Source organism: Antennarius striatus, chromosome 9 (genome assembly GCF_040054535.1).
Source record: "Antennarius striatus isolate MH-2024 chromosome 9, ASM4005453v1, whole genome shotgun sequence".
Taxonomy (NCBI): domain Eukaryota; kingdom Metazoa; phylum Chordata; class Actinopteri; order Lophiiformes; family Antennariidae; genus Antennarius; species Antennarius striatus.
In genome coordinates, this window is record NC_090784.1 from 22,956,684 (window position 1) to 22,974,018 (window position 17,335).

At 47.7% G+C, this 17,335-nt stretch overlaps 2 protein-coding genes and 1 long non-coding RNA gene across 3 annotated transcripts; 2 read left to right on the forward strand and 1 right to left on the reverse strand.

Moving 5' to 3' along the window:
* Positions 1 to 1,311: 1,311 nt before the first annotated feature.
* Positions 1,312 to 5,568, forward strand: LOC137601401 (ubiquitin-conjugating enzyme E2 E1). Its single transcript, XM_068323573.1, has 6 exons — positions 1,312 to 1,468; positions 2,930 to 3,119; positions 3,212 to 3,262; positions 4,296 to 4,428; positions 5,104 to 5,251; positions 5,413 to 5,568. Exons 2-6 carry the CDS (start codon positions 2,959 to 2,961, stop codon positions 5,508 to 5,510), a joined length of 591 nt encoding a protein of 196 aa, XP_068179674.1. The 5' UTR covers positions 1,312 to 1,468; positions 2,930 to 2,958; the 3' UTR covers positions 5,511 to 5,568.
* A 2,991-nt stretch (positions 5,569 to 8,559) lies between these two features.
* On the forward strand, positions 8,560 to 13,400 carry nr1d2a (nuclear receptor subfamily 1, group D, member 2a). Its single transcript, XM_068323568.1, has 8 exons — positions 8,560 to 8,814; positions 10,225 to 10,458; positions 10,531 to 10,619; positions 10,698 to 10,842; positions 10,942 to 11,513; positions 11,592 to 11,777; positions 11,878 to 12,088; positions 12,174 to 13,400. The coding sequence occupies exons 1-8, from the start codon at positions 8,784 to 8,786 to the stop codon at positions 12,371 to 12,373; spliced, it is 1,668 nt and encodes a 555-aa protein (XP_068179669.1). The 5' UTR covers positions 8,560 to 8,783; the 3' UTR covers positions 12,374 to 13,400.
* On the reverse strand, positions 12,799 to 15,841 carry LOC137601403 (uncharacterized). The gene is made up of 2 exons (XR_011037060.1): positions 15,736 to 15,841; positions 12,799 to 14,171 (listed from the first exon to the last, which is right to left on the reverse strand). It is a non-coding gene; the product is annotated as an uncharacterized lncRNA (long non-coding RNA).
* Positions 15,842 to 17,335: the final 1,494 nt, after the last annotated feature.

A 17,335-nucleotide genomic window follows, 5' to 3' on the forward strand; every position in this document is an offset into this window, starting at 1 on the left:
GGAGTAGATTAGTCCCTGATGTAGTAAACAACACCTCCGCCTTTATTAAATTAGTAAAAATTAACCCGCGTCACATCCCAGAACTCGCTTTTATCGCTTCATATATTACGCTTTATGACGGTTTTTAGATCGATTGTTACTATGAGGGTTTATTTTGGTCGTTTTTATTTGGACACGGCATTGAACCCACGTGTGTCTATATTTGGCAGCGTTTTAATTTAGATCAATAAAAATTTTAAGGCGATGTCATTCTACTTTAGCTAGAACACCAGCTCTGAGGCTCACCTTGCAATCATGTCTGATTAAAGTTTTTTTTAAAGTAAATATGATGATCTAAACTAGCTAGACTAGCCATCTGAGTTGTGTGTCTGATATGCTAACATGATTAACTCATTCCCTGCCAGCCTCTTTAATCTCCTTCAGTGGACGTTCTCAGACATTCCGGAAATTTATTAGTGTTTTCTTTCTGTTCTTACTCCCAAGATGCTTTGCTCAGACATCGTGTTCACAAACTTTAGCTGCAGCACCTTCTCCATCTTCCTCTGATTTGCCATCCCATAACTGGATCAGTCGTCACGGCAATAAATTCCATGATTAGAAGCTTGATTTTCACCAACAAGCTCCGCTCAGTCCTCCTCGTTGAAATACGTACAGTAATGTATCGTGCATTCGCGCATCAACACGCGCGACTTCACCTCATCGCGGATTTTTAGTAGGTAGTCATGTGATACCGTACACGCATTCCATTGGCTGACGACATACGGATGTGCGCTCTGTTCCGTGAGTCTTGGACTTCCGTGAGACACAAAAGTGCTATAAACAGTCTATCAGAGTGTTTTAAAGGTAATACAGATAGAAGGTGGTTTAATATCAGTATGGGGGGGGGGGGTCATCAACGTTTAAATTGCTGTAAATAATACGATAAATAGTTTGTCGCTCTATCGTGGAATTTGTTATTTGTGTGTGGTTCCTGGAACGCATCCAGTGAGTTAATAAAGAATTATAAATATTAATTTTACAAGAAGAAAAAGAAGGAATGTACTTTATTCATCTCGATTCGGAAAAATTACTTTTAATTCGATCATAAACTGGAATTCTTATTAAAATTGTGAGTGAGGGCTTTTGAACACGTGACAGGCATCCTTCACTAAAGGGGGACCCTCGCGCCCCTGTTGGGGGGGCTTCACCTGTAGCCCCGCCCCTGTAACCAGGTGAACGTTACAAGCTGTTACAAACACGTGTCTACACAGCGACAAACCCAAAAATTCCCCCCATTTAAAACCCCAAACCTGTCAGATCGATCATCAGTAATCGAACGCCAACCTGATCGATTGGAGGCTGATCTATTTCCCGAGCGGCACCGGGCCGTCCAGCCCCCTGCAGCCGCGGCAGGAGCTACTTCCTTCCGCAGAGGGCGACAGGCAGCAGCAGCCGAGACGGCGGCGGAGCTCCAGACACAATAGACTGGGTGAGTCCGACGGACGGTCCCCCGCCGGCGGCCGGGGCAGGAGGTCCGCCCGCCTCCCGCGACCGGTCCCCGCGGACGCCGAGCGTCGGTTCGTCGTTCGCGGCCGCGAAAAAAAAAAAAGAAAAGGCGAAGAGACGAGTTGGGCTGACGGAAAAAGGGCTCCGGCTATTTCCTGGATCCGAGCTGCCCTCCCCCCCATCTACCCCCCCCCCTCTTGGCTGCGCTTTAAACGCGTCGCTGTCACGTCTTTAGCCTTTTAAATACGCTTCACACCCTCCGTGTCAGCACGCGTTATAACGCGACATTGTTGTGTCCGTTAGTCTGACCGTTTGTCAGTTGGGCGGCCCCCGCCGTGAGGGATGCTTCACGGCACGGCGCTCCAGGAAGTAGTCGGTACCCCCGGTGGAGTCAGGGCCTGAATGTTCCTTTGGGGGGGGGGGGTAGCATTAGCTGTTCTCGGGAGGGTCATCGTGACCATCCGCTAACCGCCGCTGGACGTCAGTTAGAACCGTTAGACGTCGTGAGGTCCGTCCAGGCGGGACGGGACTTGAACTTCTGTAGGCTAGCAGCTAGCAGCTCGGCTAACGAGTTTCGTCGGGTAACGGAAACGTTAGCAGGCGTTAAATGTATGGAGAAACACACCGCGGGTGCTAACGGCTAAGCTAATTAGCACCCCCTGACATTAAAGCTGTTCAAAAACGGTTCCTTTCAGTTTATTTATCCTTGTTTATTGATAAAAACGGTCACACGGCTGTTGTTGTTGTTATTGTTTTTGTTGATGAACACGTCACACATAATAATAGTCTGAAAATATTATAGAAATAAAAATGGAAAAATAGAGAGAAATAGCCTCGATAGCTTGTTTTAAACCCACCTGAACGAGTCAAGGAGCAACGTGACACCTTTGGTGTGATGTCATCAACCAGACCAGTCTCCTGACCTCACCATCCCATAATAGTGAACTAGTCGTGCACACAGAACCAGAAACCGGGTCCCACACCCCCTCTGGACCCGGGGTCACCGCTGGGGGGAAGGTCTTCAGAGGGGTTTGAGAGATGACATCACCCAGCGGCGTGTTTTTACGGCCAATGATGTCACGGAGATGACCTCTGACCCCGTCAGAAACCCGTCGGGTCAGGTGAAGGACGGGGTGTGACTCACCTCCAGGACGGGTTCCAGGGGTTTCTAACACCGATCCAAGCTTTAATAAATAAATCGAACGATAAATAAATTGTGGTTATTAATGTCTGAAGCGTTCACTGACTGTAGGAAAACCAGGTTTTATGTTTTTGTCACCAGAACCGGGTCGTTCAAAGCCTCGGCTCTGACCCGTCTAACCTGTGCAAACACGCGTGTGACTGTTTCTGTACCTGCCGTCGGCTGGAGGCCACGTTGGTGATAAATAGTTGTGAAACGTCTCCGCCGAGGTGTCGTTCAGCTGGTTTGTTGTCACCGCCTCAGGTCCCGGCTCTTCTCTGATCCAAAGCGGAATGTCGGATGAGGATTCTCGTGCCAGCACCAGCTCGTCTTCATCGCCGCCGCCTTCCTCCAGCCAGACCAGACAGAGGGACCCCCCCATCTGCAAGAAGAAACGGGAGAGCAAAGCCAGCATGAGCAAGACCTCCAAGCTGCTCTCCACCAGCGCCAAAAGGTCGCCTTCAGACCCCGAGCGCTCTAGTGACGATGATGATGATGGGGGGGGGGTTAATGATCCCAAACTAACGTGCTTCCTCCCGTCTGCAGGATTCAGAAAGAGTTGGCCGACATCACGCTGGACCCCCCGCCAAACTGCAGGTGAGCGCCGCTTCGCTTCCATCAGGTTTCTCTGCAGAAGTCAGTATTTTTGCTCGAATAAAACCTGAACATTTAAAATAATGCGGGAAAGAACAAGATACGGCCTCAGTGGTGTTGTATCCACCCCACCAACACGCGGTAAAGAACGAGATACAGTCTCACCGATGTCATATCTATCCACCAACACGTGGTAAAGAACGAAATACGGTCTCACTGATGTATCCGTCCACCAACACGTGGTAAAGAACGAGATACAGTCTCACTGATGTCATATCTATCCACCAACACGTGGTAAAGAACGAAATACGGTCTCACTGATGTATCCGTCCACCAACACGTGGTAAAGAACGAAATACGGTCTCACTGATGTATCCGTCCACCAACACGCGGCAAAGAACGAGATACAGTCTCACTGATGTCGTATCCATCCACCAACAGGTGGTAAAGAACGAGATACGGTCTCACTGATGTCGTATCCATCCACCAACATGTGGTAAAGAACGAGATCCAGCTGTTGCTGTTTGATTCTTCTGCCCGGCACAAATGAAGACCAGGTTCTGATTGGTTTCTCTGTAAAAGCTGAAGCTCTCATTAGCTTAGCTCCGCCCTCGTTAACTCGTTAGCTCTCGTTAGCTCGTTTCCTGGCGTTTCTTCCCGCTTCATGAACTCCAAACGGATCGATGGCGCTGAAACTGGCCGTTTGTCGGCGCGTGACGCTGATCAGAAACGTACATCAGAGCCGCCGCCTCCCCAGAGGAACAGGATCAATGCCATCACGTATCACGTGACCCCCGGGGGGGTTGGAGGTCACATGTTCTACACGTTAGCGTGATGAAGGCCGAGTCGCTCCGAGGAGAAATCGATGCAAATCTCAGATCAGTGACACGGAGACACTCTCCAGGAGGCTCCGGGGGGGAGGGGCTTATTGGAAGGGAAGGCAACGCCTCTAAGGCCCTGATTGGTTGTCGTCGTATGTGATGCGTTACACCGTGATGTCCCTGAACGCACCTCGATGAACTGTTTGTGTCTGCAGCGCCGGCCCCAAAGGAGACAACATCTACGAGTGGAGGTCGACCATCCTGGGACCGCCGGGCTCCATCTACGAGGGGGGGGTCTTCTTCCTGGACATCACCTTCACACCGGACTACCCCTTCAAGCCCCCCAAGGTACCGACAGACGGGATGAGGTGGGAATGGGGGTTCCAAAAATCAAACAGTCAAAACAGGATTATCGGTGTTTTCTTTCTCCCACAATGCTTCGCTCAGAGCGACACTTTTTCACTCTGACTTGTGCAAACTTTCGCTGCCGTCTTCCTCTGTTTCGTCATCCTCGGTTGCGTCACTGGATCAGTCGTCATGACGATAAATTCGACCCTTAGAGCCCTAATGCTGGAAAAAACCTCTACGTGAATAATTAAACCGATGGTAAAACGTTGCTTCCTGTTAGCTTCAGCTCCTCGCCGCCGTCGTTTCTCGGTTCCTCCACCGGAACGCGTTTCCTGTTTGTGCAGTTCAACAAATATTTCCTTACCGTCGTGGATTCGGCTCCGAAATTCCTGCTGAAAACTTTTTTTCCCGTAGTTGTAGGATTATTGTTGAAGATAAGTTAAGCTAAACTAAACCGAGTTTAGCTTAACTTTCAAAACAAAAGCGGGAATTTCTTTTCCGTCTTACGTGTGATCAGTGATCATCTGTTTCTAATCTTTAAGCTAAGCTATGCTAATTCATCTGATGATTGGGAAATATTACAAGAAAACATAAGATTAATGTTCACTGTTACGCAGACGATGCGTTATTCTATTCATCAGTTGAAACAAAGGGATCTGACGGTCGTGTCTGCAGGTGACGTTCCGCACGAGGATCTATCACTGCAACATCAACAGTCAGGGCGTGATCTGCCTGGACATCCTGAAGGACAACTGGAGCCCCGCCCTCACCATCTCCAAGGTGCTGCTGTCCATCTGCTCCCTGCTCACAGACTGCAACCCAGGTGAGGGCGTTAGCGTTAGCGTGAGCTATCGGCGTACGGTTGAACAATAGAAAGAAAAAGAAAAAGCATAAAAACACGACGTCACCTCAGGCCACGCCCCTTGATGGTGTTGTCATAATGTGGGCGGAGCCCCTGTGACCTCTGACCTGTCTGCTTTCCAGCCGACCCCCTGGTGGGAAGCATCGCCACCCAGTACACGACCAACAAAGCGGAACACGACCGAACGGCCAAACTGTGGACGAAGAGATACGCCACATAAAGCCCCCGGCGATGAGGGTGGGGCGAGGAGGAGGAGGAAGAGGAGGGGCGTGGGGTGGGGGCGGGGCTCTGGGCGGTGTGTGTGGGGGGGTTGTTTGTATCTCAGATTTTTAGTACTTTATTGTCTGGTATATTTTCTGCTTCCTGATTAAGTTATCTCTGCGAATATGGTAATAAAGGACCACAACGGAAAGGACCGCGTCAGCATTGCTTTTTAATCTCCTAGCAGCTTCTGGTTGCTAACGGCAACGGGTCAAAGTGCCACCTCGGGCAGGGTCAGATCTCACTGATCTAACTTTGTCGTGCTTACTGATTCTGTGTCACATGACTCGGCCATGTTTATTTTTTTAGTCACATGCTTCAAGCTCCGCCCCTTTCATGTGAAAACACACGCAGGGACACGCTAGCCCTCTGAGCGCGTCAAAAACTTCATCCATGTGACCGCTGCACCGGTCCAATGTAAATGTCAGGCGACGGCGCGCAGCGGCGGGGGGGGGCGGGGTCACAGAAGGTCAGAGTGTCTGGTTCCTCCTGGTGCGGCGGGGGGTAATAAAGTAAATGAGGGTTGATTTCAAAGCAGCTCTAAATATGGTCACCAGCATCATCAATGCGATGAGTCTGAGCCAGAGGCATGCTGGGAGTTTAACCCCCCCGAGGACATCCTGAAAACTCTCATCATTTGACCGTAACTGATCTGGATCCAGCCGGAGCGGAGGGGGAAGTAAACACGTGGCGGGCTAATGTCTGACGGTCCTTGAAAGCACCACCATCACCTTCTCTTTACCCACCGAAGACGCCTAAAGCTCCTCAAACGTTCCCCTAAAGCGACTCTCAGACTGGTGGGTCGTGACCCAAACGTTGGGTCAACTAACCCTAACCTTAACCCCTAACCCTAACCCAAATAGTCTGTGCTTTTATTGTTGAACTTGTTTTATTACATCTTGTCAAATTTAAACTTTTGTACACTCAGGAACCAGATATGATAGAAAAAACGAGGGAGAAGGCCAGCGTCAGACCATAGATCAAAGCTAGTGCTTTGATCAATGATAGTAGGTTAGAGCACTGTTCTTATTTTTTTTCCACAATTTTGGAAGATGTTTAAACCTGAATCAGAAAAAGACCAGAATTTAATATTTTTCAAACCAGTGTTAAAGGTCATAGAGACCATGTGACTCCTTAATCCTGCGTATTAATGACTTTATTTTGCGATCAGCGCTGGAGTAAACGTGTCCATGTACATCCATGCATGTGCAGCTTAGGTGATGGATGTGATGTCAAAAGAACACGTGCATATTTCTGACACATTCCTTGGCTCCGTGTGACAGTTGTTTTCCCCATTTTAACATTGGTCATACGTGTAAGTCTGTAAAAGGCGGATCCCAAAATAACCGCCGCCTTTAATCTGACTCACGTTATGAAGAAAAACACAAAAGAAATGAAAGACAGAAACTGACATCATGAATGCCACGGTGAACGTTCACCAGGGTGGGGGAATGTTTACCATCCCATAAAAGTGCAACTGCTTGACAACGTGGACAACAAATCGAACGCACCCTGTTCAAACACGAGCCACGATTCCGGATCGGGATCCATTTCTGGTTCGCAGGTGAGGGTGGGATGTGGTGGGAAATGATGTCACAGCTCTAACATCATCTGTATGTTGTGCCAATCCATGAGGAGGAGGATTACTGCCAGGAAAACTTGAGGAAAAACGTTGTCGTACTACACTATTGTTGAGTCACAAGCAGGTGCAGGACGATCCAGGTACACTGGAACTTCCTGTACGTTTCTTATTCCACAATAATCCAGCCGTTAAAAGATTTATAAATACACTAATAAAGAGTACAAAAGACAAACACGCCTCATAAACAAGCGTTTGGAGGATGACGCCGTCCCGCCCAATCAAATCCATTCAAGAAACTGTCACAGCAGAAAACTGGTTTCTTTTCATTCAGTTAGAATTCATGAATGTGTTCCAAATCCCCTCATTCGTGTTCCACAAATAGACTCCAACTGTTTTATACTAGTGTGGTAGATTTGTAAACTTTATAATTCTGATAAAGTCCATTTTCTGGATTAATATAAAATCTGAATGATTTCATATGAATAAAATCATCCAGAAAAATGAATATTATTATTAACATTTATTATTGCAGTATATACTATTATATGTATTATATGTATACTATTATATATATATAATATATAACATATATATAAAATCCAGAAAAATTATATCATTATCATATATTATTCTGTGTTATAATAATATATAATTATCTAATATTATATTATAATAAATATGTGTAAAATTATATTATTGTTATTATAAATTATATATAATTTTTTTGAATTAATATTTATTATTGATCATTTTTGTGTTTATAAGATTCCACTAAATAAACTGAGCATCTGCTCTCGTCTCATCTCAGATCTTCTTCCGTGTTTTTATTGTGGTTTTTTGTTGTTGTTTGTTTTGTGCAACAACACCAAGGACCCACTTTCTCCTGTGTCAACGTGGAAACGACGCACGGACACATAACGATGGTGCAGAACACACGCATTTAATGTTTAAACGAAAACATTTAAAGTTTAAATGAATACATTTAAACATGAGGAAAAAAAACAAGCAGCTGCTGCTCGTTGAACGCTTAATTTTTCGGGGGCTTTTCTCGAGAAAAAAAAATTACAATAAAGACAAAATTTCCACAAATGCGAAGTTGAAAAAGAATTTCTGTTGCAAAAATACTTTATTTAAATCTTCGACGCTGCTTTTAAACGTTGAACTTTGGCACCAACTGCGCCAAAACAGAAAAATCCGGCCGGCCGTGAAGGCGCCGCACGCGGCCGGTTCATCCTGTACGTGTTGCTGCAACGTGACCGCCGTGTTACCGTTCCCGGGTTACGTCGACGAAACGCGCTTGGCTCCGCCCCTCCGGTGTCCTGAAAGTGTGTCACTGGGTTAAAGTGGCTCGAGCGGACGGGCGGAGGGGCGTGGCCGAGAAATGGGTCACATGGGCGAAGCCACTAGTGAGAACATTTAGTTCTCCTGACTGGCCGCCGTCACACACAGGGAGGGGAGTTCCTGAGCGTCGGACGTTCGCGTTCTCTCCCGAATCCGACAGCAACACAACCCGACGAGCTGCCTCGGATGCGCCGCTACACAAACTCCATCTCCGCTTTTTTTGTCGTGACTGCGGCGGAAGTGCTAAACAGTTAAGTTTTAATTTATATTTTTTTTAATAAAACTGTAGGAGATTTTCCTGGAAGGGAGATGCCTGAGGAAATCGGAGCAACCAAACCCGGTAAGGAAAGACTCGTTCACACACATATTAATTACAATCTTTGTTGACATTCATGTTGTTGTTCATGTTTTCTGCTGATTTCCAACACAACCACACCACCTTTGGTGATGCATTCACTTGTTGTTCTACCTGAGGCGGGGGGGGGGGCAGCTACAGTTATGAATGACCTGAATGCTAAAAATCCCTTAATGTCATTGAATGCATCAGAAGACGTATCTGGAAACGGTGAAACGCGTTCCTCCGGACGGGGTTAGGGTTCGGGTTAGGGTTAGGGTTAGGGTTAGGGGGGACGGATGAATGAGGTCACCGCGTTTAAAGTCTGTCCTCGTTTAATTTTCACTTTCCACCACCGTATAAATGTCACGCACGCATTTATCGGCTATGACGCTGACTTATCGGGTTATGACCGCGTTATAACCCGGGGTGAGGAGCGCCACAGCGGCGCTGCAGCGGTCACAACAACACTCGCTTGTCTTGGCAGCTCGCGCTCACATGGACAGCGTAGCCTAGCCATGTGCCCGCGTGTGTACAGTCTCAGGGAACACTGCCCTGATTGGTCGAGGGGCGTTCCCACCAGCGCACATGCTTCCAGCGGCGTTCGCGCTCTGATTGGCCCGAGCCGAGCCCGTGACGTAGGCGGTTGCATAATCTGCCCCTGAGCCGGCGCGAGGCACGGCTGCGGGAGACACGTGAGTCGGAGGGAGACGGCAGAGCGTGACCTAGATTCTCCCCCCTCCCCCACCCGTTGGGCTTGTACAGACATTCATGACAGGCCCACGTGTGAAGGAGAAGCCAGGCTCGCGTTAGGTAATCACGAGCCCCTTCTTTAAATGTAGGTGCGTTCAAGTCGGTGGGAGAAAACAAACACGTCAACATTTAAAGGGGAAAAAACGTTGTTTTTTTAAAAATGTAAATTTTTTCCCTGCTTCACAAAGAGGATTTTAAAATGAAAACAAACCGTTTTGGACTTTTTAAACCTAAATTCTCTCTTAAGCCAGCCGCCGCGTTACGTAACGTTGACATGTTTCCGTTCCTGGGAGGCTTTTGTTTGCTCCAGTGCTTCAGTGACCTGCTGTTCCAGTCCCAGCACAGGCACAGGTGTGTTACGTAACCTGTTATCCAATCAGAAAGCACCGAGCTGACGAAGCAGGTCATCCTCACCAACTTCCAGGAATTTGTCACGGACGACAATTTTTTTTTTATTATTTGTTCCACGTCCGATTTGACGTTTTGATTCCTTATCTGCTGTTGGTTTTGGAGCAGGATATTCGTTGGCGTGGTATTTTTGGCACGGTTGTGTGGTTTTTTAAAATTTTCGTAGAAACAGATGAACATTAAAACGAAGCGGTGCCGCAGTGGGCGGAGTTTAAACGCCCACATGACCTACTCACCGTCTCTTCCTTCCGATAGGAGGAGTCATCGCCTACATCTCCTCTGGCTCCGCCTCCAGCCCTGAATCCTGCATGAGCACCAGACCCAGCAGCGGAGTGGGCGGCGGCTACCTGTCCACGTCGCCGACTCCGCCCCGCCCCTCGCTGCCCAGCCGGGCGGTGGGGATGGTGGTGGACGTCTCGCCGCCGGGGAAGAACCCGCGCGCCGAGAAGACCGGGCGCTCGTCCGCGTCGGCGAAGAGCACCATCACCAGTAAGCCCCGCCCCCTCCCTTTCCAGGTAGCTGTTAGCAGTTAGCGGGATGCTAACCTCTTCTGTTTTGTAGAAATCAACGGCATGGTGCTGCTGTGTAAGGTCTGCGGCGACGTCGCCTCCGGCTTCCACTATGGCGTCCACGCCTGCGAGGGATGCAAGGTGAGTTCAGGGCCGGCTCGGTCACGCCACGCTCCAGCGGCGTCATCCATCCTCTGACTCCACCCTCCTCTTCCTCAGGGCTTCTTCAGGCGCAGCATCCAGCAGAACATCCAGTACAAGAAGTGTCTGAAGATGGAGAACTGCACCATCATGAGGATCAACCGCAACCGCTGCCAGCAGTGCCGCTTCAGGAAGTGTCTCGCCGTCGGCATGTCCAGAGACGGTGAGGCTAGTTTAGCGAGCTAACGCTAACGCAGCAGGTGTTTCTTTTCCTTGGAGATGACGTCTGACGTCGGCTTTGTTATTGTTCGTTCCTCGCCAGCCGTCCGGTTCGGCCGCATCCCGAAGCGGGAGAAGCAGCGGATGCTGCTGGAGATGCAGAACGCCATGAACAACATGATGAGCAGCAGCAGCCAGCTGCACAGCATGCTGCACGGCTCCGCCCACAACATGGAGGGCAGCGACGCCTCCTCTTCTTCCTCCTCTTCCTCTTCATCGTCGTCGTCCGATTCCCCGTCGTGCTCGAACCCGTCGTCGCCCCAATGCCCGCCGGACTCTGAGTCGGTCGTCTCCATGGACACCAACTCTAGCTCCGCCTCCTCCTGCGGGTCGGACAGCGGCGAGGACGAGTCGGCGGTGGTCGCCGCGGGCGAGCAGAGGCGGGGCCAAGGGGCAGGGCGTGACAGCCGCATGGAGGAGAGCTGGAACAGCTGGAACGACAACAGTGCGGTCGTCGGGGGTTACCAGCACGCCGCCTACGGGCAGCAGGTCGCCAACGCCTCCTACAGGGAGGAGGGGGGCGTGTACCAGCAGCAGCGCCTCAACGGCGCCCCCGCTGGCGAAACCCCAGACAGCCAAAGACAGCATTACTTCACGCCCGCCAGGACGCACCTGGTGAGTTTTTAACTCCGCCCACGCTCCATAGCGGGAGCCACGCCTCTTTTTCGCTGACCAACTTCCTGTTTCCCCCAGGTGTGTCCGATGAACACGTCGCCGTACGTCGACCCGCGCAAACCGAGTCAGGAGGTGTGGGAGGAGTTCTCCATGAGCTTCACCCCCGCCGTACAGGAAGTGGTCGACTTCGCCAAACGGATCCCCGGGTTCCGCGACCTCCCGGAGAACGACCAGGTCGGCCTGCTGAAGGCGGGAACGTTCGAGGTAAAGATGCGGCGCCAACACCGCACCCCCTGATTGACGTTCGTTCATCAAGACAAGAAGAGACCGACCAATCAGAACCGTTTCCCCGCCCCCTTCCCAGGTGCTGATGGTGCGCTTCGCCTCGCTGTTCAACGTGAGCGAGCGGACGGTGACGTTCCTGAGCGGCCGGCGCTACAGCCTGGACGCGCTGCGCTCGCTGGGCGCCGGCGAGCTCCTCAACTCCATGTGCGAGTTCAGCGAGAAGCTGGCGGCGCTGCGGCTGGACGCCGACGAGATGAGCCTGTTCACCGCCGTGGTGCTGGTGTCGGCCGGTGAGTGCGGCGCCGCCGCCACACGTTCAGGCGCCCCTCGAGACTTCGGCGTACCCACGCTAACGTAACTTTCCTCTTGACGCAGATCGCTCCGGCATCCAGGACCTGAACGCCGTGGAGGCGCTGCAGGACAAACTGATCCGGGCGCTGAGGAACCTGGTGATGCAAAACCACGGCGACGAATCGGCGACCACCTTCACCAAACTCCTCCTCAAGCTTCCGGAGCTGCGCTCCCTCAACAACATGCACTCGGAGGAGCTGCTCTCCTTCAAAGTCCACCCGTGAAAGAAAGGGAACGCACCCCGCACCCCGTCTCCTTATCCACACAGCACCGGGACCTGCCTCTTAGCCCCGCCCCCACCTCCCCCAGCAGTAACCGACCAACCCATTTGCGTGTCTGTTTATAGAATGTATTGAAAGTTATTTTTTATTCTATTTTTGTTAAGTAGAGCGGGGTGGGGGGGTGGGGGGAGGGGTAAAACTGTACTGTATTCAGATCGCACGAAAAAACAGAAAAGATGGCGGCGCTTTTTTTATTCTAAAAGAACAACGAGTACTTTTAACTGGCTTGATGACATCGCAGAAGCTGATTGGTCGATCCAAAAGCCATTTAATTCCAAAGTGTATTAACCGATGAGTGGTGAATGTGAGACATGATATAAACCTCACGGCTTGTTTGTTTGTTTGTTTGTTTGTTTTATTTTTTTGTATTTGTTTTTTGATGTTTTGTTTTGTTGTTTTTTTTGACTGATGCGCATCGGAGACAAAAAAAAAAGGCAAGCTAGCGGAGAACATGTGACGATCGCTCGCTGCTAACGCATTGGCTGTAGCTCCGCCCCCCCATCACCCCCACCCCCTCGCCTCAGAGAGCGTCACGTGATTCTTTTTCTCGGCGTGCACACGTGTTGTATGTTTGCTTTCTATTTAATTTCTAGCACGTTCCAGATCATGTCAACATGCCTAGTGATTTCAGTTGGATGGATTGGGGGGGAGAGGGTGGAGTTGACGATGCCATCGTCATAGCAACACTACATTTGCACATGGTGGAGAAGAGCATGCCACATTTTCAGTCACACACACACAAGTGGAGTTTTGTTTTTTTTCACCACCTCCTGGTTTTTATTGTTCTAATCAGATTATTTTATGCTTTCAGCATCGCACTGAATTAACATTTGTTTTTCATTTTGTTGGAATATCAGATTGTTCTGCTGGCGATGGCGCCACCTGTAAATAGATACGTAAATATAAAGTATGTATGTATGAACATAGACTATAAATATGATATAGTGTGAATAAATACAAGTGAAGAGAAGCGTCTGTTTGTCGTCATTGAGTCATTGATGGATCTGCATAGACTGGTAGTGACCACTGTTCGCCACCAGGGGGCGCTGTTCTACCACAGCGCCTCAGTTTAAACCTGAATGAGTCATGTCAGTTTGTCAATTATTGACTTTAATGAATAGAAACCAAAAATGTTAGCGCAGCTTTGAAGTCGACTGTTTCTCCAGCAGCACCGATAACCAGTAATCCTCTCCCTCATGGATTGGCGTACATTTGTTAGCATGTTAGCGTCTTCTCATCTAACTCGCACTGTATTTATATGGGCTTAAAATCATTATTCAAAGTCAATCAATGAGAATCTCAGATGCGATTCTGTTGGGGTTCATTATTTGTGTCGTGTTGCTCTGCTGTGCTGAGATGTGGCAGGAGGCGGGGCCGAACTGGTGGGCGGAGCCTCGTCTCCACACCTGTGCCTGATGGGGCTGATTAGCCTGAGGCTTTTTAAGTGGGCTTGTCTTCTGGTTCTTTGACAGATTGTTGTTTACTCGTGTCTCTATTGGATTTCTGGAGTTTTCTTGTGTTTCCTTGATTTTTTTTCTTTTCCCGATTAAACTCGTCCTACTTTTGGGTCCCAATCCTGCTCTTGGAGACAGATCCACTGTTGGAACATCCGTTTTGGAATTGTGTTCTAGAGGTCATTCATAAATGATCCTCGACTTCAGTGTCATTTTAGTTCATCAAGTTCTTCAATGGCGTCACGTCCGGAGTGTCCCCCACCTCTCACCAGTTAGTCCAGCAACCCCTGTGACCCGCAGAGGTAGGAAAAACAGAGAAGAAGATTGAATGAATGAATGAAAGTTCTTAAGTGGATGTTTTGTATGGTTACCATAGCAACAGGAAGACTTACCCATCCTATTAGCTGCTCTACTACCAACTGCTCTTCTAGTTAACTAGTTAACTACCTGACTGACCAGTCAACTCACTAACCAACCATTGGTTAGACGTTGATTACAGCGTCGTTGACCGAACACGGACGTCACATGATCACACAGATCCAATCATGGTCCCTCATGACGTAATAAATACAAACGTGTAAACGACAAACTGACGCGTTCATGAAAAAACAACTCCGAAAAAAAACTCGACTCAAGTCAGGATCTGTCGACAAAAACTCAAGATCTGCTCATCAAAGAGTTACAGCTAATGATTAGCTAATGTTTTTAAAGTTAATGTAATATGAAAATAATAATTATCAAATTGTTTTAGGTTGAATTGTCATTGCTAAGAATCCAAAGAATTCATTTTAATGACCGCAGATCTTCAAATGTCTTTAAATTCATGGCATGGTGAATTAGCTTCATGGCTAATTCAGAGATCAGGGCTGACTTCAAAGAGACGCTTTGACTCACTCAGATCCTCTTAAACCCGTCCTCCTCTGATGCCCGTCTGACAGCGAACATAAAGAGATATATTGCGCTAATAAATAACTCTAAATGGTGCCGGACAGATGAGTAAAAGTTTACAGCTGGTTGTAAAGAAGCAAAAGGGAAGCCGGGGTCGATGTCCTTCAGCTGCTTCCTGCTTCCATTTGGTGCTCAAGTCACAGTCGGACAGAATTGACGACGCTCTGAGGCTTTTGTCAGCGTTTGTGTTTGTTATAAAACGACCTGATGGGTTTTCAGGGAAACTCGGTGGAACGTTCAACCGTGTGGCGAAGCTAACCCGTCAAATTTGCATCTGTTTCGACCAATCCCCTCCTCGATCAATCGAATACAGATTGATTCTATTGGTTTGCCTATTTTCAATTTTTTACGTGAATGAATTACTTTATATGTTAGTTTACTAGATGAACTGGTTGGTAGTTTGCTAGTATGCTAACTGGTTGGTGCTGCTTATCTTCAGGGTCAGGCGGCGGGGGCTGGATGCTATCTCGTTGGGCGACCTAAAAATGACTTATGCTTAAGTCACATGACTTAAACATACAAAAACAAACCACAATCACACAAATCTGAGTCACTGATTCAACAAAACCTTCCAGTCGCGAGGCAACCAGGTTACACACCAGGTTAGAGACGGCTGTGGGTTGGTGTCCCTAACCAGCTAACTAACCTATATCTAGCTCCAGATCAAAGCTACCTTGTCAAACTAACCCACAACTGTAAAAATACACAAAGACCAGGGAGGACATGACAACCGTGAGAATGTCAAGGCTGGAACGACATGACCGACACGTTAGCGTTGCACAACATCGATAGTTCTGGAACGGCTAGTGATGAGTCCTGAACTAAACCCAGCACTAGACTGGTTTAGTCTAAACTATTCTAATCACATGACTACTTATCTCACATTTCAGTTAGCATATTTACATTAGCATGTGATGAAATGTCTGCTAACGATATTCCCATCCGTGTCAGCTGCATTCTGGGATTAGAGCCAAGCTACTAAGGGAAAAGTTCTCACACTAACCTGAGCGTGAAAAACGAAAAAAAAATGACGCCATGCAAGTGGAAAATCAATAATAATGTTAAGCGACGTCGTTAGCATGGATGTAGCGACACGCTCAACACGAACAAGTCGCTCCACCCCACCCCCACCCACCCCCACCCCCAGGCTGAAGAGTGGAAACAGAAAGAAAGTAGATAAATATTTAAAGATCGATCTGGTTGGAGAGTCGGGAAATATGCGAGCGATTCAAACTGGGACAGGAGGAAGGAGGAAGAATGAGGATGGATGGAGGAGGAGTGAGGAGGAGGAGGAGGAGGAGGAGGGAGGTCCAGCAGCGGCTAAAGGAATGTCTCACACGCTGTCCTCTGGATGACCTGGCCTCCCCGGAGTGTGGGAGATACTGGAGTAATTAGCCTCCTTTAACATTGGGTCTTTGCAGCTCAATGGGGTTAGCAGTGGCATTGAAGGAGATCAAGTGTATTTATACTTTCAAACAAAAAACAGCTGCGTTGCTCCAACTCGCTCTCTTCTTCTTCTTTTTTTTTTACGATGCATTAAAAAACTTTTCTGTGTATTTCATTTTGCGCTCAGGTTTCTAAGGAGGTGAAAGCCTGAAGCCGATGAATGCGGTAAAGGAGGAGGCCTTTTATTTTGAAGTGGGACAGATTTCCATACCCAGCAAACCCATCTTGGAGCTGACCTACTTTATCTTCCAGTAGATTTAATTATGCATCCTCCTAACGGCAGATATTTCTAACTTAAGTCAAGGATGGAGAATTGAAGTGGATGCAAATGAAGATAAATGTGGCCTAAAAAATATATTGATTTCCCCTAAAAGGCCACATGTTTCAATCAGGAAACGCCAATAATGGGATTTAACTGAACGGCGGATCTGCTTTGGTTTAAATTATTGTCTCTTTACAGTAAATAATGCATCCAGGACAAAATATCTAAACAAGTATATTTATAAAAACAGACATAAAATCTAACAAATAATAAAATCATAAAAACGAATTTACAGAAAATTTTTGTCTTTAATAACAAGTAGGTTGTAGCGTGGCGCGCTAGCTTTAATTTGTCCTATTTATTAGCAAATGTAGCTATGATAGCTAATAAAGTAAACTATTCAGTTTTGCTATCCAGTGATGAAGGTTATGTTGTGAGGAGGTAAAACTAAAACCTGTTTATCACAAAAACATCAGAAAACTTAAACTGCGCTTATTTAAACCTGCTAATGCTAGCATGACTCAGCAGGAGCTGGGCTGGATTCACTTTACGAACTTTATTTTCAGGTTTTCATTTTATAATGTATTAACATATTATATATCAATATATGATATATAATATATATATTTAATCATACATTATTTAATGTGTGATTTTAATTTTTCTTGATCTTTATTTAAATCGCGGACAGGAACAACAAAAACTGACTAATCAAGCGACGTGGTGACGTCAGACGCACGAAACCAACTTTGAATGCTGAAGGAGAGTTTTATAAAGTAATTTATTGATTTTTAT